The 21,840-nt window shown below is 46.0% G+C and overlaps 1 protein-coding gene across 1 annotated transcript in view; it reads left to right on the top strand.

Moving 5' to 3' along the window:
* The window catches only part of LOC119846526 (sushi, von Willebrand factor type A, EGF and pentraxin domain-containing protein 1-like), a 56,954-nt gene that overhangs the window by 31,594 nt on the left and 3,520 nt on the right, over positions 1-21,840 (top strand). The window contains exons 17-31 of the mRNA XM_043500722.1: positions 425-613; positions 1,273-1,461; positions 2,564-2,763; positions 4,031-4,191; positions 5,793-6,022; positions 8,648-8,836; positions 9,822-10,025; positions 11,519-11,707; positions 12,722-12,925; positions 14,070-14,258; positions 15,432-15,614; positions 16,937-17,116; positions 18,703-18,885; positions 19,813-19,998; positions 21,280-21,459. Coding sequence (XP_043356657.1) covers positions 425-613; positions 1,273-1,461; positions 2,564-2,763; positions 4,031-4,191; positions 5,793-6,022; positions 8,648-8,836; positions 9,822-10,025; positions 11,519-11,707; positions 12,722-12,925; positions 14,070-14,258; positions 15,432-15,614; positions 16,937-17,116; positions 18,703-18,885; positions 19,813-19,998; positions 21,280-21,459 — 2,856 coding nt within the window. The remainder of the gene's footprint in view (positions 1-424; positions 614-1,272; positions 1,462-2,563; positions 2,764-4,030; positions 4,192-5,792; positions 6,023-8,647; positions 8,837-9,821; positions 10,026-11,518; positions 11,708-12,721; positions 12,926-14,069; positions 14,259-15,431; positions 15,615-16,936; positions 17,117-18,702; positions 18,886-19,812; positions 19,999-21,279; positions 21,460-21,840) is intronic.

Below are 21,840 nucleotides of genomic sequence, written 5' to 3'. Positions count from 1 at the left end.
CTCAGGGAGCCATGCAGGAGGATGCTGCTGTTTGAAGTTGATGGGAGCTGCAGGCCTTCCTTACTTCTTGGGGTCTGGCTGTAATTCTCAGTAATTCAGTGCAGTTATTCAGCATCATCAGCATGTGAACAACGATCCCTGGGGCCCTTACAGGTCCAAGAGCCATTTTAAGAGTGTTTTGCACGTTGCTGTTTTTATCTTTGCTCTCCCAATGCCATGGGTATGTTGCTAGCTCACAGCCAGAAACTAACAGAAAGTGCTGGAAGATTGTTAGAGGCATTACACACTGGTGCCTCTCCAAGCACCTTTTTTTTTTTTATTTGGAAACGTAGTGTCAGGAAACGCCACAGTATTTCTGCTGCTTCCCTTCTTTTAGAGGATTGCTCGTTCTGTATCAATGCTGTATTTTCCCCTTTTATTATAGCTTGTGAGCCACCTGCACGCATCTCTAATGGACGGGACGACCGCGGCTGGAAAGAAGTTTTCCCTGTTGGCTCAAGTGTGCTCTACTCATGTAACCTTGGTTGGTCACTCATTGGAGTTTCCTCCATTCGATGTATAGCTGTTGATGGGGGAACTCCGCGCTGGCATCCACCCGCCCCTGAGTGCAAAGGTGATTCCTTTCTTCATCACACTAGAATGACTGAGATTAGAAAAGGGTGGAGGGCACATTGCAATGACCTGGGGGCTATTTAACATCTTAGCCCTACAATACTGAAATTATGTAGCGCATGGGCCAACTCACTGCAGACTCAGTAGCTATAGAAGGGGATCAGATCTGGATTTTGGGGGTGCATATGTAGCAGGGCCAGTTTAATGACTCAGGGAGCCATGCAGGAGGATGCTACTGTTGAAGTTGATGGGAGCTGCAGGCCTTCCTTACTTCTTAGGGTCTGACTGTAATTCTCAGTAATTCAGTGCAGTTATTCAGCGTCATCAGCATGTGAACAACGATCCCTGGGGCCCTTACAGGTCTAAGAGCCATTTTAAGAGTGTTTTGCACGTTGCTGTTTTTATCTTTGCTCTCCCAATGCCATGGGTATGTTGTTAGCTCACAGCCAGAAACTAACACAAAAGTGCTGGCAGATTGTTAGAGGCATTACACACTGGTGCCTTTCCAAGCACCTTTTTTTTTTTTTTTTTTTTTTTTTTTTTTTTTTTTTTTTTTTTTTTGGAAATGTGTCAGGAAACGCCACAGTATTTCTGCTGCTTCCCTTCTTTTAGGGGATTGCTCGTTCTGTATCAATACTGTATTTTCCCCTTTTATTGTAGCTTGTGAGCCACCTGCACGCATCTCTAATGGATGGGACGACCGCGGCCGGAAAGAAGTTTTCCCTCTTGGCTCAAGTGTGCTCTACTCATGTAACCGTGGTTGGTCACTCGTTGGAGTTTCCTCCATTCGATGTATAGCTGTTGATGGGGGAACTCCGCGCTGGCATCCACCCGCCCCTGAGTGCAAAGGTAATTCATTTCTTCATCACAGTAGAATGACTGAGATTAGAAAAGGGTGGAGGGCACATTGCAATGACCTCTTAGCCCTACAATACTGAAAAATCTGGAGAGCCAGGGGCCAACTCACTGCAGATTCCTCCTTTGCAGCAGACCAGACACTCCCAGCTGGGATGCCCACTGCCAGTGTCCTCTCTGCCCTGGCACTCGTACTCATGATCTGCCCTGAGCTATGCCCTAATGTATGCTTGATCCTCCCCTTTCCACCTTGCTGAATTCCTCCCTCAGTCACACCCCTCGCCTGACCCATCTCTTGGTTTATGGTTCCCAATCCGGCTGTCCTGATGGTGGCACTTTTAATGTAGACTCCCTTCTGTGTGTGTGGTCTCAGTATGTTTGTGGGGGCAATCTGAGTCCAAGTGCTGGACTCTTCTGTAACTTCTCCAACTTCCCTGAAGCCATTCCTGGTTCTCATTGGAGTATGTCAAAAGGCAATCAGGCCTTACATTTCTCTGTCTAAGGTGTCAGTACTGTGCCAGTCACTGTGGTATCTTTGGCATCCTGCAGGATGAAAGTCACTATAGAAGCGTAAGATGCTGGTAAGGACCAAATCGTCCTCTTGGTTCCACTCGTATAAATCCAAGGCAACTCCACTGACTTCCATGTACTTCTCCCTCACTGCAGAGGAGGCTAATTCTGCAATAGACCAAAAAGGCTGTTTTAAAAAAGGCCACACGTGTGCCTGGGAGTGAACTGCACGTTCACAGTTGTCCCAAGACTGCCAATAAGACGTCCTTAAATGAACCAACAGAGCGCCTGTGCTCTGCTGCTCCATGTGTGGACTTTCAGCTGCCAATGCCTGCAGGAAATGCCCATGATACACAGCACTGGATGGGATTTCACTTACGCCCTTTTCTTGTTGAACTCATGATGTTTGTTTCTCCGGAGAGAGAGAAGCACTGTGCGTTTGGTGTTACATGCAGATTATTTCTCTGCAAAATCAAAACAGCTTCAATGAAGTGAACTAAGGGCATAATTTACAGGCAATAAGCACCATTCACCGTGCATCTTCCCCTCTCAATGAACTGTCTTCTCTTCTTCCTTTTCCTTTCAGTTCGGTGTCCAAAGCCAGATGTGCAAAATGAAGGAATGGTCAATGCCTTAGATGAGAAAGCATGGTACAACATAAATGAAAGCATTACTTTCAAATGCTCTCCTGGGTACCAATTTTCAGACCTTTGGTATCAGTCTACAACAGACACCTTGAATATTACATGTTCAGCTGATGGCACCTGGACGGTGTTACCTGTGTGTGTAAGCATCACAGTCCGTTTGGGTTTCTTGATGCACCCTGTCCAATTTCTAGTGTAAAACAAAACACTGTCTGAATTTGCTTCTTTAAAATAATGAGACCTGTGTGGTGAGGGAGATAGATCTGCCATTGATACAACATATGTGGAAAAAATACGTTGACCTGAAAGCAAACAAACCCCATCACTCCCCCACCCCATCCCTTTCTTGTATTTTAAGGGAGGAGGTTTTCTTCCTTTGCAGTGGTTGCTCCATGCCCAAAATAATGTAAAATAGGTAAAATCTGGTGGTTAAAAATCACAACAGGAAGAAAATGTTATGCCCCATTATGAAATATATATAAAGAGAGAGAGTGAGAGGTTTTCAAAGCAGTCAATGGTGTGATACGTTACGTATCTTCTGTTGGTCTGGGACACAGTATAAAGCAAATATCATGACTGACTGCTTTACTGAGCAACTGCTAGTGTGTTCAGCATTGTACAAGTGTAAATGGAGGTCTGGTTCCTGTCCCAGGTGTTGACAGTCCAATACCTGATTCTGCAAGTTGCTCAGAACTTCCTCAGCGTTGCTTAGCAGTATCAGAATTGAGGGTGCTCAGCTGGCATTTATCGGGATCAGACCCTAAGTCAGGCACAAAGGGTATGAGACAGACACACGTAATAGACTGTGTGTATGTGCAGAAATTGTAAATGACCAAAGTCTTCCCAAGGCGGCTGCCAAAGCTGAGCGCCCTATCTCTCTGCCTCTCAGCCATTGCCACCCATACCTGCTATCTCCAGGGCCACAGAGGCAGAGCGCCCAGTTGCTCTGTTGCCTTGGCCCCTGGAGTCAGGAGGAATCTGAGTGGCCAGGCTCTCTAGCTGCTGGAGCTTGGATGGAGTCTGCGCTGCCAGGGTCTCTGCCTGCTGGCTGGTGTGATCAGCCAGGAAGCCAAAAAATTTCTATTTGGGGGTCTCCTGAAGTAGAATTTTTCTTGAAATCCCTTCCCATGAAAAATTTTAGGGTCATTTTTGGTTTTGTTCTGGTTCAGGATGAAACTGTTTTCAAAAGCACAATATATTTCACATGAAATTTTCATTTTTTGGCCAGCTCTAATTGAGAATGTGCAACACGTTTCAGAATCCTATCATATGTCAGACACAGACTGTATGAGACAGACACATGTAACACACTGGATAATGGCTCAGATCAAAAAGGAGCTAGCATGCTTGTGAGGATAGGTCCTTATCTTCTTCAGCGTAATCACATTCCCTCTGTTTCTGTTTTACAGGAGAAGCAACTCAATTCCCCACTGTGCAACATGGTTCGCGAGAGTATAAAGTTTCTCCACTGCGATGTGTCTCTGACAGAACTGAGAACCCTGCTGGAAGCACAGAAACTGTATCTGGAGATTCAAAAACTTAAGCGCGACCTACAAAAATACAATGAATAGCTGAAATCTGTGACGCATTTCTGTGACAAACTGTCTCCTTTGGATGCAGTTTGTATAATTACTTTGTACATATGATGATTGTTACTATTTGCAGAGAACTTGCTAGTACGTCTAGTGATCCAGGAAGAGATTAGCCTGTGCATCAGGAATCGGATTTTTTTTCAAGCTGTGTGCCAGTGGTTACGGTTTTGGGTTTTTTTGCTCTTTCCTTTCAATCTCACAAATGTAAGTCCCTACTTGATAAACTAGGGATTTCATCCTCTTGTATATTTGTGAGGGCTATTGTAAAAGGGTTGAATTCAGATTCCTTTCAGTTCAGAAAGGGAAAACAAGTTGAGAGAAACGAGATTAAAATGTATGAAAGTAAACCTTCAGTTGATGCAAGCTTCAGACCATCTGCAGAATACACCAACAACATTGAGCTTTCAGAAATCGCCCAACAAATATGTTGCATATATTTAACCTAAGTGCATTATAACCCAAACATATTTAAAGTAGTTTTGGCTATTTAGTAGTGAATGGCTCCATCTGAACATGCCTGATATCCATGAACCTTAAGGGCAACTCTGTTCACAAATCCCTCTGCCCCACTGTTAAAATGTAAAGCGTAAAAAAGCCAATTTTCTGCCCTATTCTCTTATTTAAAAAGTTGGCAGCTTTCCTTCCCAAGCTGAACAAATCTATTTTTGGTTGACCTCAGTGCTGATATCATCTGCAGCATTTCTATATCCTCACACACACTCCCACGAATCGATGGTGAAAATTTAACTGTAGAGCAATAACTAGCTAACCATTTCCCCATTGCCCAAATAACGATAGGGGTGTCTTCTAACCTACACCATTGTGATCAAGCAATTATTTCTGTCCTGCAGGGCTACAATAAAGTGCAACTGTAAAAACTGCTGATTGTCTTTGTTTTTATAATTTTCTCCCTTTTGGCTGTAAGACAGGAAGGTGCCCTGCAGGTTTAAAGGCTCCTTTTCCTGCTGAGGAGTGGAGCATGGTTCGGTTTGCATCTGTAAGCCAGGGGCAGCTTTGAGTCCGATACATCCCTGGGGTAATGACATAAGTGGAGGCAGATGGAGTAACAGCAGGGATGAATTTGACCCACAGGATAAATAGCAAGGATCCTTTGGTAACTGGACTGCCTCTTGTGTTTCAGAAATCAGCACAGTTTGGGGGTGCTGATCAGGACAGGGTGGCGTAGTGCTGCTGTGTCAGAATAACTTTGATTGTCCCCAGACCAGAAAAATAATAATGCTGCATTTCTCTTCCACTGAGAAACCTGAGCTGTACAGCACTGCACTGGTAGGTGCCTCTCTGCAAACTTTACACCTTCCAACAGCATCCTCTAAAGAAAAAACAAGCGTGTGCAGCCTGCAGGGGATGCTAGACATGAATACCCCTCAGTGTCTCATTCTTCTGAGGCCGCCCTGCCCTTAGAAGGAAGCAGAGGGAGGAAATGCTGTCCCCCCCAGGTGTTTCCTATGCTGACTAACTGCAGCTGTATCTCCCCTACCCTGTGTGCCATGAGCACAACACTACAGAGGGGGCTGGGCAGTATGTGCACTCTGCCCATCCCCTTCCTGGGCCCCTGAAGCTGCAGAGCACAGACTCCCACTTCCCCTTGCCTCGTGCCTCTGGGTGGCCCTGGCTGGGGTCTGTGTTGCACAATGCGCAGGGTGAGGAGCGGCTGCAGCCCTGCCCGGACTGCGCTGTCACCCCCATTCTCTGAGAACTCACCTGGCACCATGATGTCACTTCCCTCTGGTTGGACCCTGTGGCTCCTGGGGACCCTGGTACTCATGCTGCTGCCTGGAGGAGCTCTCAGTGAGTAGGAGGATGAGCCTCTCCCTTCAAATCCATCCCCACCCTCTCCCCTCTCCTGGCTTTCCCCTTCACCCTCACCCCTTGACTCTCCCTTTGCTTCCCTCTGGCAAGCTCCTGGGTGCTTGTGGTTGCTGAAGATCCCATGCCATTCTTAGCGCACTGATCCTGGTTTCCTGGCCAAAGTCCAGCTCTGCCTGCTACGGTTCTCCTGGAGTTCCAAATGGAGGTGGTGCTTTTCTTTCCTTAAGGCCCCATTCCACAAAGCTCTTGAGCATGTGCTTAACTTTAAGCACACGGGTAGTGTTGACGTCCATGGGACGACTCCCATGTTTCCAGTTGAGCTCACACTGTAAATGCTTGGACGCCACAGGTTGAAAAGTACTGTTACCCCTGAGCAGTTAGCCAGTACGCAGGGTCTTGCAGGCTGTTTCTGTTAGGAGGAGAAATTGATGATCAAGTTTGGTATTTCTCTGATGCAATCCTGTTTATTCACAGAGAAGGTAGACAAGAGTCCTGATTCCTTGAAACAGTAGGAATCACACCAGAGACAGGTTTTTTGCTCACAGTTCCAAGCCTCATTCCTGTCAGCACACTATTGAAAAGCTCGCTCTCTCCATTTCCTCTCGGGCCCCATTACCAGTGCATTTCTTGCCATCTCCTTGGCTTTCCTGCTCCTTCTTTGTCTGCTTCTGGCTGCCTGGGCTGGTTCTCTCTGTCTGTTCCCTGGGTGCTTCTGTTCACAGACTTACACGTGCACAGCCTTCAAACAAAACTCACCAGCCTTGCGTGCAGCCTGTGTCCGGGCAGTGGCTCCTATGGTTTTATCCACCTTACTCTACAAAGGAGCTTAACTGTGTCTGATATTTATCCTGGATGGGGGGCAGCTGTTGTCATGCCCACCGCTTCAACGAGGGTCACCCAACCTCCTTCATAACCGTGTTATCAAAATGAAGGATCGTTCCCAGGTTTAACAGGCCAGCCACTCACAAATATGAACTATGTGGATGACAGGTCTGTGCCAGGTGGTGTTTGAATAGAGGGTCTAACTTCTAATAAAGAAAAGGAGTACTTGTGGCACCTTAGAGACTAACAAATTTATTAGAGCATAAGCTTTCGTGAGCTACAGCTCACTTCATCGGATGCATCGGAAGTGAGCTGTAGCTCACGAAAGCTTATGCTCTAATAAATTTGTTAGTCTCTAAGGTGCCACAAGTACTCCTTTTCTTTTTGCGAATACAGACTAACACGGCTGCTACTCTGTAACTTCTAATAGTGACCAGCATTTCCCTGGTGCCTGATCAGTTTGATTGTGACCGGAATAGGACCACTGCTAATGTAATTGCTACGAAGCATAACAGACTTGGTGAGAAAATCTCCATGCGGGATCTGCAGTGCGTAGTCTGTCCAGCCTGACTGATGCTAGATACACAAGATGGCTCAGGAACAGTGCTTCTGGCTTGCCTGTGGGGATGTGCACGGAACTGAACACCTATTGCAGTTGTGCAACCAGTTTGATGTTTTGTTTTTTAAAAAAAGAGGAAATTGTCACGGCAGTATAAGCCTGAATCTCACTTAGCTGAGACAGCCCCATGATGACTTGTCTGCTGAAAACAGGGATTCCGGTTTAAACCATTCTATAGTTTGAAATTAACTAGAGGTTTGGACACTTGGTTACGTCTGTAGGCTGAGCTCATTGCACACACCACTGGGCTTCTTTCGTTCCTCCATTCTCCCCCACAAGATCCTGTGAGCCACCCTCCCACTCCGCTCTTTTTTCAAGACTCCTTGATATCTCCTCCCTCATGCCATGGCTCTGTGTGGCTCCTTCTTCCTTCCGGGCCAGGGTTCAATGTGCACCATCTTTTCCTCCAACCCCGTTTTTGCTTCTTTTCTTCCTGTCTGGGACAGAAGTCCTTCAAGTTGTCATCATTTTAAATGGTACTGGGAGAACAGGCGGTGTTGAGATGGCAGGTTTTATGCTACACGGTGTTAATGGCTGAGATCAACCAGTTCTCTGATCTATTGACAATTATCAGATGCAAAAAGCTCTGTTTGTTCCCCATCCCTCTTCCGATTGCCACATTCCACCAAAACCAACAGGCTTCTGCCTACTGATGCCTAGAACGCTCCTGGGAATTTTGGAGTTGATTGGATGTGGTGTTCAGAAGTTATCATGTTACCAACACCAAGAAGAGCTCCGTGCAAGCTCTAAGATTGTCTCTCACCAATAAAAGCTAATCCCTCACCCACCTTCTCTCTTTCTAATCTCCTGGGATCATGACGACTACCACAACACTGCATGTCACAGACAAACAGAAATACTGTCAGGTTTAGTGTTGGGCCTTGCATTTCCCTTCCTAATTCCAAACGCAAGCTAGAATCATATAGTGACTGCCACCCATATTCCCATTTGTTTTTGTTGTATTTTCTATGCAGTTTCTTTGCAAATGACCGAGTTAAATTTTGGGTAATGGGATTTCATGGATCTGAGCGAGAGAGAGTAGAATATGGGCCTATGATTTTCCCCAGCTATGTCTCTCGCATCACATTCTTGTCGAGGAGATTTCACCTCAATAGGTTTTCCTGGCTAAGGATGTCCTTACGTTCTTCATGTTTTACCCATAGGTCATTGTGTTGATCCACCTGACATTCCCAATGCTGTTCGGAAGACTAATGTTGGCACATTGATTCCAGCCGGGATGGTGGTTAAATATGGCTGCCGCCCAGGTTATGAGCTGATTGCTGGAATACGGCAAGGGCATGTTACTTGTCTTCAAAATTCAACATGGTCTTCAGCTCCGAACTTTTGTCAGAGTAAGTATTTGGCTAAATTATCTTTGTTTTAATTGAGCAAATTTAACACAAATAGGGAGATTATGCTTATAGTCGGCTTGTGTGTGGTTCAAAGTGTAGCGATGGGGGTGAGAGAGAGGGAGGGATAGTCAGGGTCTTCTCTTCCTGCTAACACGGGGGATTATGGTTAACAATTTGAGGTGCGATCCTCACTCCCAGTCTGGCCCCTTTACTCCAAGTAAAATGTCCAGAGTGACAGAACAGGTCTTTAGGTGCCGTGGATCCTTCCAGAAGAGGACTCCACCCATGCAGGAACTGCAGAAGACGGCAATAGGGCTGTCTTCCCAGGAGCCTTGTGCAAGGTTGGGGTAAGTAGTGTGCCAGTGGGAGAGGTGTGTTGGGGCAGGTCACAGCACGTAGAACTGCAGAGATTCTGGGTAAAGCTGAAGCCAAACTCATAGGCAGCTGTGCACAGGTCCCCAGGGCTGTCTGTGTGGAGCAGTCCAGTACTGGGAAGGTACAAAGGTAGCTTAAAGTTTGCATATACCCCCGGGCTATGAATTCCATGTTGTGCCTCTTAAAATCTGCCACCTGTACATTTCTGTGCTTACAGACAGATCTGTTGCCCCCATCTCCATCTGAACATAAAGTAGATAGCAATCAAGATAGATCACACCATATCACCTGCCTTTTTATACACAGTATGGTCATAACACAGCAGGTGCTACTCACTGATTCTATCTGTGATGAAGGCCAAAAATACCCTGCCAGTTGCAATCAGAACAGCTGCCCATAAGAACAGCGAAAATGAAAGCCCTTGACCCACATGCTGTTTCTGCCCAGAAGATAAAACTTTCTCTAAACCCAAGCCTCTTCAGCAATGTCAAGGAAATGCCAATTTTCTATAGCTTGCAAAGCATTAAGCTCCACCGGGTCAAATGAATCTGCAGCCACACAATTGTCTTTGCTATGATTTAACGCTGTTGCTGTTGTTGGTGTTTCTCAGAAATTCGTTGTCCAGCTCCAGATGTTAACAATGGAACACAGGCACCTATGCCTAGACCTGGAGAGGAGACCTATGCATTTGGGGACAGTGTTACAATTGAATGTGATTTTGGGCATGGTATCAAAGGCAGCATCAATGGAAATGCTCAGATTCACTGCAGACATGATGGCACATGGGATCCTGCCGTACCAGTTTGCGAACCAGGTCAGTATAAATGGTGGAGAACTGTGAGTCTTCCAACTCTGGCCTGGTGGCTCCTGTCTCTGGTGGGTAGTTCTCAGCCCAGCTGTGACTGCTAGGCTAGCCTGAGTATGAAGAATCAAGGAGTATTGATTCCTCAAAGAATCAATCCTGAAGCACTTAGAGGAGAGGAAAGTGATCAGGAACAGTCAGCATGGATTCACCAAGGGAAGGTCATGCCTGACTAATCTAATCGCCTTTTATGATGAGATTACTGGTTCTGTGGATGAAGGGAAAGCAGTGGATGTATTGTTTCTTGACTTTAGCAAAGCTTTTGACACGGTCTCCCACAGCATTCTTGTCAGCAAGTTAAGGAAGTATGGGCTGGATGAATGCACTATAAGGTGGGTAGAAAGCTGGCTAGATTGTCGGGCTCAACGGGTAGTGATCAATGGCTCCATGTCTAGTTGGCAGCCGGTGTCAAGTGGAGTGCCCCAGGGGTCGGTCCTGGGGCCCGTTTTGTTCAATATCTTCATAAATGATCTGGAGGATGGTGTGGATTGCACTCTCAGCAAATTTGCGGATGATACTAAACTGGGAGGAGTGGTAGATACGCTGGAGGGGAGGGATAGGATACAGAAGGACCTAGACAAATTGGAGGATTGGGCCAAAAGAAATCTAATGAGGTTCAATAAGGATAAATGCAGGGTCCTGCACTTAGGATGGAAGAATCCAATGCACCGCTACAGACTAGGGACCGAATGGCTCGGCAGCAGTTCTGCGGAAAAGGACCTAGGGGTGACAGTGGACGAGAAGCTGGATATGAGTCAGCAGTGTGCCCTTGTTGCCAAGAAGGCCAATGGCATTTTGGGTTGTATAAGTAGGGGCATAGCGAGCAGATCGAGGGACGTGATCGTTCCCCTCTATTCGACACTGGTGAGGCCTCATCTGGAGTACTGTGTCCAGTTTTGGGCCCCACACTACAGGAAGGATGTGGATAAATTGGAAAGAGTACAACGAAGGGCAACGAAAATGATTAGGGGTCTAGAGCACATGATTTATGAGGAGAGGCTGAGGGAGCTGGGATTGTTTAGTCTGCAGAAGAGAAGAATGAGGGGGGATTTGATAGCTGCTTTCAACTACCTGAAAGGGGGTTTCAAAGAGGATGGCTCTAGACTGTTCTCAATGGTAGCAGATGACAGAACGAGGAGTAATGGTCTCAAGTTGCAATGGGGGAGGTTTAGATTGGATATTAGGAAAAACTTTTTCACTAAGAGGGTGGTGAAACACTGGAATGCGTTACCTAGGGAGGTGGTAGAATCTCCTTCCTTAGAGGTTTTTAAGGTCAGGCTTGACAAAGCCCTAGCTGGGATGATTTAACTGGGACTTGGTCCTGCTTTGAGCAGGGGGTTGGACTAGATGACCTTCTGGGGTCCCTTCCAACCCTGATATTCTATGATTCTATGATTCTATGACCCAGTCTCTTAAATAATGTATTTTTCTCTCTTTAATTCTAGTTTGTGCCCAACCTCCGAACATCTCCCATGGCCAGCACAGTGACTGGAGCAAGAGAGTTTTTTTTGTTGGATCATCGGTAACTTACAAATGTGATAAAGGCTTCTCATTTGTTGGGAAAACCTCCATTCAGTGTATAGCTGGTGATGAGGTCACTCCAACCTGGAGCGAGCCTACCCCTCAGTGCGAAGGTAACTCCTTCTGCATTGCACTAAAATGACTCATATTGGGAAAGGGTAGAAAAGATTTTTGAATGATTTGGCACAATGTGTCCCCATAACCCATCCACCCTCTGCCATCCCATTGCTGACCACTGCTTTCCGGTGCCTTAAATGTTCCCAGCAACCTACTCCCTGAGACGCGCGCTGCCAGTTTCCTCTCTCACCCGGCACCCATATATGTGATCTACTGTTTGACCCACATCCCAGCTAATGCTTGTCCTCCTTTCACACTGATTTCTCCACCACCTGTGCCTGACCCTTATTCTGGCTACTGGTTCCCAGTACAGCTGTCCCGGCAGCATCCCCTTAAGCCTGCGATATCAGTGCGTTTGCAGGAACAGTCTGAATCCAAAAAGTTGAAATGACCCCGGTGTCTTGACTCAGCAGCAGGAAGCTGCAGTGAGGAGCTGGCAGCATGGAAGGTGTTCATGTATTGAATGCTGCGTTGCCCCATCTCCAGTATTCCCATAATTCCCCCAGGAGATCTGCCAATAGTCAAATTTCATCACGAATCCAGTGCAATAAGAAATGATCTGTTGCGACTGCCTGTGGAAATAAGAACTTTCCTTAAACACAAAGGACAAGAGCAAGATTAAGAAAATGTGGTGATCTTTTGTGGCTGTGCGTTTTCACAATGTTCAGATTGCTTGGAAGATAGATCCAGCCGTCCCCTGCGTGTCTTGGCTTTCGTTGTTCTCTGTCTTAGACTTAGCACCAACATCTTTGCTGTTTTCCCTCAGCGGTTGAAAATGGAAGGATGACTACAAAAATATTTGTGTTTACATATAGTGTCAGTCTTGAGTTTTCTTTTAATAAAATAAATAAACTGCATTTATTGTACAATTTTTCACATGCTCAATGTTAAGGAAATGCCAATTTTCTATAGCTTGCAAAGCATTCAGCTCCACCAGGTCAAATGAATCTGCAGCCACACAATTGTCTTTGCTGTGATTTAACGCTGTTGCTGTTGTTGGTGTTTCTCAGAAATTCGTTGTCCAGCTCCAGATGTTAACAATGGAACACAGGCACCTATGCCTAGACCTGGAGAGGAGACCTATGCATTTGGGGACAGTGTTACAATTGAATGTGATTTTGGGCATGGTATCAAAGGCAGTATCAATGGAAATGCTCAGATTCACTGCAGACATGATGGCACATGGGATCCTGCCGTACCAGTTTGCGAACCAGGTCAGTATAAATGGTGGAGAACTGTCCATTCTTCCAACTCTGGCCTGGTGGCTCCTGTCCCTGGTGGGTAGTTCTCAGCCCAGCTGTGACTGCTAGGCTAGCCTGAGTATGCCCCAGTCCCTTACAGGCTGGGACCCTGAGATTCAGTGCATCTCATAGCAGCCTTTGTTACTGGGGGTTGTATGGAGCTCTTGGTATAGATTAAAGATGCTATCCCCCTATGTTCCTCTTAAGGGAGGATAGTGGTGCAAATGCAAACTGCAGCTCTGTCTCTGTTGGGGGCAGAAGGGATCAGGTCTCAAAATGCTTAGCACCTGAAAAGAGTTTTGAGACATCCAATTATTTTCCAAATTTCCTTGTGACGATTTTCGTCACTCAAAGCCATTTTCCAAGCTGTGGTTTATATACATGAGCAGCCCTGGGACTAGTTTAACATCATGCAATGAAAATGTGTATCCATGGGTGACTTCCAACGACTAAAACCAACCCCGAAGAAAAACTATATTATCCCTCAGACCTAGTGCTGTCCCCTTGTGTCGCCCTAACTAACCTCCCACTTCGCCAGTTTGGAAGAGATGGGCAGCTGGGGATAAGGATGGCTCTGTGTATCTACAGGGAAGGTTCTGTTGTGGGTGTGGGGCTGAGATGTTTGTTTGGGGGACTCGGAAGGTTTGGTAGCTTAGAGGAAGATTGGAAAGCTGGGAGACCTTTGAGTAATTGGAAGAGGTTCAGATCTGGATTTGGAGGCGTGGAAGTGTAACAGGGCCAATTTACTGAGTCCAGGCCTGATCTTCTAGTCAATGGAAACTGCAGGCGTTCAGCATCTCTCTGGATCATCATCATCCATGTTTCAGTGCTGTTCATGGAGCATGTGAATGACTGTCACAGCAGCTGAATGGCCACATAAATACTTAACCAACTTTTCATCATTTTTGTGTGTGCTGTCCTGATGCCATGCACAGCAAGAGATGAACACCGAGATAGCAGGTTGTTGGACATACCTTGGGTGTTCTTCCATGTATTATGGAAAGACTATTTTTTGCTGTAATGGCATCAGGAAATGCTGGGAATCTGTCACCTCCTTTTCTTTTTAGAGATTTTTATCTACTGTATAAATAATGTATTTTTCTCTCTTTAATTCTAGTTTGTGCCCAACCTCCGAACATCTCCCATGGCCAGCACAGTGACTGGAACAAGAGAGTTTTTGTTGTTGGATCATCGGTAACTTACAAATGTGACAGAGGCTTCTCACTTGTTGGAAAAACCTCCATTCAGTGTATAGCTGGTGGTGAGGTCACTCCAACTTGGAGCGAGCCTACCCCTCAGTGCGAAGGTAAAAAAAAAGATTTTTGAATGATTTGGCGCAATGTGTCCCCATAACCCATCCACCCTCTGCCATCCCATTGCTGACCACTCCTTTCCAGTGCCTTAAATATTCCCAACAACCTACTCCCTGAGACGCATGCTGCCAGTTTCCTCTCTCACCCAGCACCCATATATGAGATCTGCTGTTTGACCCACATCCCAGCTAATGCTTGTCCTCGTTTCACACTGATTTCTCCACCACCTGTGCCTGGCCCTTATTCTGGCTACTGGTTCCCAGTACAGCTGTCCCGGCAGCATCCCCTTAAGCCTAGAGTCCTGCGATAGCAGTACGTTTGCAGGAACAGTCTGAATCCAAAAAGTTGAAATGACCCCAGTGTCTTGACTCAGCAGCAGGAAGCTGCAGTGAGGAGCTGGCAGCATGGAAGGTGTTCATGTATTGAATGCTGCGTTGCCCCATCTCCAGTATTCCCATAATTCCCCCAAGAGACCTGCCAATAGTCAAATATCATCACGAATCCAGTGCAATAAGAAATGATCTGTTGCGACTGCCTGTGGAAATAAGAACTTTCCTTAAACACAAAGGACAAGAGCAAGATTAAGAAAATGTGGTGATCTTTTGTGGCTGTGCATTTTCACAGTGTTCAGATTGCTTGGAAGATAGATCCAGCCGTCCCCTGCGTGTCTTGGCTTTCGTTGTTCCCTGTCTTAGACTTAGCACCAACATCTTTGCTGTTTTCCCTCAGTGGTTGAAAATGGAAGGATGACTACAAAAATATTTGTGTTTACATATAGTGTCAGTCTTGAGTTTTCTTGTAACAAAAGCTACTTGTCAACTGCAGCAAAGAAAGCCAGTGCGTAGGTGACAGTAGATGACATTTTCCTGTATCATCTTGTGAGTGGGATGTATATAAATGACAGACTGTGCTATGACCACTTCTCTGGCACACATGCTCAAATTCTGAATAATTACAACATATGGAGAGGTGGTGCAGTACCAGCACATGGCTGGGCAATGGAGAATTCTGAGTTCTAATCCTGGTTCTGCTATTGTCTTCCTCTCAGGCTTTGGGCACTTCTCTTTGCTGCTCTGCCTCAGTTTCTCTGTTTGTAAAGTAGTTTCCTTCCTTATTTGCCTTGCAGAGGTGTGGGGAGGATTAATCGGTACTCTGGTGTTTTGCAGAGACTCAGTGTCCAGTCCCACATACTCAACATGGAAGCCAGAAATCTCCACTCCCACATAACTATACATACGGAACCAGTGTAATGTTTCAATGTGATCCTGGTTACCTCCTCAGGGGTGCAGAGAGGATTCAATGCCAAGCTGATGGCAAGTGGTATCCACAGCAACCCGTTTGTGACCTAGGTAAGTGTGTGCCAGAGTACTGTGATGCTTTGTGGGGTGTCTATATTGGGGCAACTTTCTGTCGTCTATAACCCTCATGATGTTGCATGTCGTATCACTGAGTGAATGGGATATGAATGGTGTGTAATAGATGGTCTGTCTCCCTCCCCCCATCCCCTCCCGGCTTCCTTTCTTCCATTTTATGTCTATCTAGGCTGCAGCCTTTTTCTGTTGAAGTTCCTTTCTCGCTTTCTTTTGGGAATCAAATGAGCACCAGAGAGTTCAGACCCCAGGGGAAAGCAATTGGTGAGAAAAGAGAGGGGCTAATTGCCCGGGTTTAATACTGAAAGACCAGGTGAGGCTTGTTGCGGAGAGCAGAGTCTGAGGCCTGTCGACACCAGATAGGGTGACCAGACAGCAAATGTGAAAAATTGGGACAGAGGGTGGGGGGTAATAGGAGCCTATATAAGAAAAAGACCCCAAAATCAGGACTGTCCCTATAAAATTGGGACATCTGGTCACCCTAACACCAGATAAAAACAGCTCTGGTTATGGGAGGTAATTCAAATGCTGGGGCAGTGAATCTTCATCTGCAGGCACTAAACTGGGAGGACTGCAGAGTGGAAAAGCTGTATTTTGATTTCTGGGTTTTTGTTCATGGAATGTTTTGGTGCCAGTCATTTCCCAGCTCAGCGGAGGACAAAGAAAACACCTTTCACACAAGACAGCAAGAAAGCGCCTGCGACTTTCATTTTACAAAAGCTAGACACACCACCTGAAGTATTCCTGTGACAGTATAGAAGATGGAGATTCCTTATTTTCATGTGTCTACCTCTAGGAGGATATGATGAGAATTCACTCACCAATGTTTATAAAGCTCCTCAGAAAAGGTGCTATGCAAATGGAAATTTGCTAAAAGATACTAACTCTTTTTATTCCATTTCTTCATAATGGAAAACTTGACTCAAGCAAGGTGATATATTTAACAATGTAGCAGTTCTCCTTTTAATTCCATGCAGGGGCTAGCACCACACCACTTCACCACAGATTACTGCTATTCATGTTTCTCATTGCTTACTATTACTGTCACCTATGAAGCAGGTAGTCATTGCAGTTTGTGTCCCCTCATAACTCTGCATTGTCACGTACCTCAGCCCACAATTCAGCCCTAGTTGTTTTATATCATTGCGGTTACTGTGCCCAGTGCAGTGGTGAGCAGAATGTAGGCCACTGATTTCCACAGCTGGGTCTCACATGCCATATTCTTATAAGGATGCTTCATTCTCCATAGGTTTCAGGGTTAAATGACTTTTACAGATCCCTGTCTTGTTTTGGATTGTTAGGGAGATGTTCCTACCCACCAGCACTTGCATACGCTGACAGAAGCAATCATAGAGAGTTTCTAGTTGGTACCGTAGTGACCTACTCCTGCAGACCAGGTTACAAACGCATCCCTGGAGTATCTCCTCATTTGACTTGTCTTACAAATTTTACATGGCCTAAAGTCTCAGAACTATGTCAGAGTAAGTAACTCAATTTTTGGCTGAATTTTCTTTGCTTTAGTTGATATACAAATTTAAGAGCAATTTAATAGCTTATGGCAGGGGAGGAGGACACTTTGGGGCCTAGTTGGTCCCCAGGTGCTGAGCACCTGCAGCTGGAGTGGTGGGGTGCTCAGCATCTCTGAAAATCTAGTCCAGGACACATTGAGCAATTGGCTGTGTGAATGTGTCTGTACCGTAAACATGGTGATACCAGTGTGATGTGATGAACTGCATTTATTGTACAACTTTTGACCTGCTCAGCTGTACGCTGCCCACTAGCCCTAATCAGAGAACTTTGAACACCCCAATAAGCAGCCCCAAACATCTCTCTCTCTCTCACTCACCACACACACACACACACACACACACGTATTACATACATAACTTACAATACTGTAGCAAATGTTCCTTCCCCCTCAAATATGGCATTTCCAAGCCCCTCCAGCCCCTTAGGATTACACTGGCTTGAGTCTCAGGATGGGCAATAATAAAAATTCAGTTCTGCACCACTGAAAGGATTGAAGTAGAACGTCTGTCTATCAGGGCTAGAAATTGGTGGGTGCTATATATCGTTAAAAATCCAAGAATCCCCCTTTCTAGTGGGACAAACACTTTTTCTGTTAGGACCTACCAGGTCCTGAGATATCGGACTTATCTATGTAGTTACATTAGCTATTTTAGGTAATTTTTGAGGTTACTTACCCTTAATATCATGGATCAGATGTTCTGCAAAAGTGTACGTCTACACTGTGATTAAAAAAAAAAAAACACATAACCCCACAGCACCAAGTCTCAGCCTGGGTCAGCTGACTTGGGCCCAGGCTATGGGACTAAAAATTGCAGGATAGACTTTGAGGCTCAGGATGGAGCCCAAGCTCTGAGTCTCTCCCTCCTCGCAGGGTCTCAAAGCCCAGGCTTCAGTCCAAACCCAGACGTCTGCACTGCAATTTTATAGCCCCACAGCCCAAGCGCCATGATAAGCCTGAGTCAGCTGACCCAGGCCAGACATAGCCATACCAAGGGTCTTTTCTCACAGTGTAGACATAGTCTAAGATCCTGGTTTTACAGGTGGAAGATAAATAAAATAAAAACAGCACCAGGTAAATGATTAGCTGTAACACATGGCATATCCCAAATTCAAGCCAGTGTGCTGTGGTATAAAGGCTCTATTAGGCATTGAATATGGCCTGTGTCAGCAACGTGTGACTGGGCCACTTATGAGTCTCTGTCAACTGTCCCAAACTCAGAACAGCAAAACCTTGTCACGCTACACCATCCTGCAGTGTCCTTCTCATATATTATACAGAGCTGTTGGAGAAGACACTCTTAGAAGCCATCTTCCTTTTACTGTGACACCCATGAAACAAAACTTCCTTTAGAAAGTAGGGTCTTTTAAAAAATATATATATATTAAGGAAATTGATGTTAATGTCAGTGTTCAGATGCTTGCAAACGGTTCAGACCCTGCTGGTAAAGTCTCTATTGTAGAAAATGTCTCTACCGTGATTTTTTTCTTCTATCTTATTCTGAACAAAAACATCTAAAACTCTGTTGGTGTTCCTCAGAGATAAGTTGTTCAAAGCCTGTGGTTGAAAATGGAAAACAGATCTATCCAGTTAAAACTGAATATACTTATGCCAACCGTATTGTGTTTCAATGTGATCCTGGCTACATCCTCAGAGGCAGTGAGGGGATTGTGTGCCGGAGTGATGGGATGTGGCACCCGCCAGTACCATTTTGTGATAAAAGTAAGTATAAACGAGAAGAGAACCTACCACTAAGAAGAAATATTCCACCATATGATCTTAGTAACAACAGCAGGAAGGCTGCCTCCCTACATCTCAACTTCTAGGAGGATGTATTAGAAGGATCCCCACAGATCATTAATAAATAGCCAAAGGGCTTTTTCATCTGTCTTCTATCCAATGACCTCGTCCAGTTCTGGTGGAGGAGGATCAACATCTAAGTATTCCCTACAGTCTAATCTCCAGGCCTGCTTCTGGCTGAAAGTTAAATGTGCCAGCCAAAGGGACTCCCACCCCTTTTCTTAGATTATTGAAGAGTCTTAGATCTCACTTTCAGTAATTTTTTTTCATACTGTCGTTACTTAATTTGTGCCAAGGCTTGGCAGTTCAGAGCCCCGGCACCTCTGGGCTTGCTGCATCAGTTCTGAAAGTTAAAAAAACACAATTGTTTGAGCCTCGGCACCTCTTTAATTACAAATTAAGCACTGCCTAATGTGCAGCCTAAAATTTCCTTTTCTTAATTTCCTCCCATTAGTCCTGGCTCAGCCCCCTGATAACATCTTCTACAGTCACTCCCCTTCTTCATTTGGTATGGATGGGCAGCAGCAGTGAGATAGTTATTACACTGCGGGAGACGTTGTGGGAAGGTTCTGCAGTGGGTAGTGGGACTGAGACACTTGTTGGGGGACCCAGGGAGGGTTGGGATGTTTGCCTAGGAGGTTCTGGAAGGATTAAGCACTATAGGGGGGTGGTCTGACCAACAGACTGATCTTTCAAGCAGCTGAGCATCAACAGCCCCCATTAAAGAGAATTTACCTATGGTCTAAATACCAAGTACTGAATTCCCCTGTAACTTCATGGGCTGCCCTAGTTGTTGCCTGAGTCAGTGAGAGGAGCATCAGGCCTTACATTGTTTCTATCCATTTGTAGCCTGTGGCCGACCTCCACCTATCATGAACGGGCTGCACGATGGTGGGATGAAGGAATATTTCCCCTATGAATCACAAGTGACATATAGCTGCGGAGACGGTTTGTCACTGATTGGAGAGTCCTCCATTTATTGCACATCTGATGGGGTAAATATGATGTGGAGTGGGCCTGCCCCGCAGTGCAAAGGTAAGTCATTCTACATGACTCTAAATTACAAAGGGTAGAGGGTACTTTCCGGAGACTCACGTAGAGTGTCCTAACACTTTTTGTAAGTGGGGCTGAAAATGAGCAGAGCTGCCTGCCGCTCCTCAACCCTCCCACAATCATCTTTGAAATCCAGGATTACTGCTGACGTGGGTGGTGAAAAGCCAAGAGAGGGTGTGGCTATGGCACTCAGGCTGCACTGGCCCAAGGTATCCCCATCCGTATGGATCCCTGGGTGGAAACTAAAGCTTTGGGTGGTGCATTATCCCTCCCGGTCTGGTGGCAACCCCACCCTGGAGTGCAGATGGCTCCACTGCTGTGTTAGCTGCAAACTGCCGAAGCTGAATAGATCCTATAACTGTTAAAATAACCAGGTAGATCTTCTAACTTCCACGTGAAGGATCCCAGCAGGAGCAGCTGTTCTTGCAGCCCACGTGGAATAGCAAGTGCTATAGGAGCAGCAGGATTCCCCTGCATGCAGGAGATTCTTAATGTGTACAACCTGGCAGGTGCATCAGGGGATTTGAGAATGGGCTCTGAGATACTAACCCCAGGCAGAGCTAAAGAGCAGCTAAGGAGGGTTACGGTGCCCCACCTAAACTGTTGGCCTGGAACCACCACTGAACCTCCTCCACCACAGACCCCTGTTTTCAAACGTATAAAAATTACCCCCTACTGATTTCCTCACTGGCCAGTGCCACCAGCCATTGGACCTGTGTCCCAGCTGAGGCACGAGTCTCACTCCCAGTGACTTATTCCCCCACCCTACTGACCCATCTCTTGGATCTGGTTCCCAACCCAGCTGTCCTGGAATCATCCCTTTAGGTGTGGGTCCCTCTGGATGCAACATCAGAGAGCATTTGAGGGAACAGCCTGATTCCAAAAAAATGGAATAACCCTGGTGCCTTGACTAGGCAATAGGAAGCTGGGGAAAAGAGAACAGCATTGAAAGCATTCACCCACATACCAAACCTACCATATAAAGTTTCCCGTCTCCCAGTAGTCTCAATATCACTGTGAATCCAGTGCCGTGAGTAACTACTTGCTGCACCGGCCCATGGAGATAAAGACATTTTTCCACACAGAGGTCTGCTAAACAGTTAAGAATCTGATATTCTTATGTAGCTGTTTTTTGGTTGTGTTTTTTTTACTCCCACCATGTTTAGTGTGCCTGGAAACAGACCAGCTGCTATTTAAGTGTATCAGCTTTGATTTGTTCCCTGTCTCTGACGTAGCATGAACCATTTTGTTGTTTTCCCTCAGTGGTTCGCTGTCCGAGGCCTGAGGTTGAAAATGGAAGAATGGCTCCGACAAGGCGAGCTTTTACATACGGTGTCACTGTTCGGGTCTCCTGCAAGGAAGGCTTCCTGCTCCATGGCAGTAGAGAGAGTCAGTGTCAGGATGACAACACCTGGAATCCTCCTGTGCCAAGTTGTCGGCCAGGTAAGTGTAAATGATGAACTGAGGTATGGTGATTGGTCTGGCACGTGTACATTGAGCCCTAGTAACAGCACCATAGGGGAAGAAGTGGTCTGAGCACAGCACCGGAAACCAAGAACTTTTGAGTTCTTACCCTCTTCCTGCCCCAGGCCAGTCTCCCTGTGTGACTTTGTTACCCGGGGTTCTTTCAACACAAAGCTCTTGGTAACTTTCACTCTGTGCGAGGTGGTGTCAGGAAATAAATTAGGGGAGACACGGCCATCTGACCGATAGATGGCTGGCACAAACAGGACAACACGAGTGCTTTTGCTTAAAGCTAAACTTTACTTAGTCTCAAGCACCTATATACATGTCGGCAACAGGTTAGTAAAATACCCCCAACCC

The sequence above is a fragment of the Dermochelys coriacea genome, chromosome 21 (assembly GCF_009764565.3).
Source record: "Dermochelys coriacea isolate rDerCor1 chromosome 21, rDerCor1.pri.v4, whole genome shotgun sequence".
NCBI lineage: Eukaryota > Metazoa > Chordata > Testudines > Dermochelyidae > Dermochelys > Dermochelys coriacea.
The sequence above is the reverse complement of the archived record's forward strand: the minus strand, read 5'-3'. Positions and strand labels throughout refer to the sequence as shown.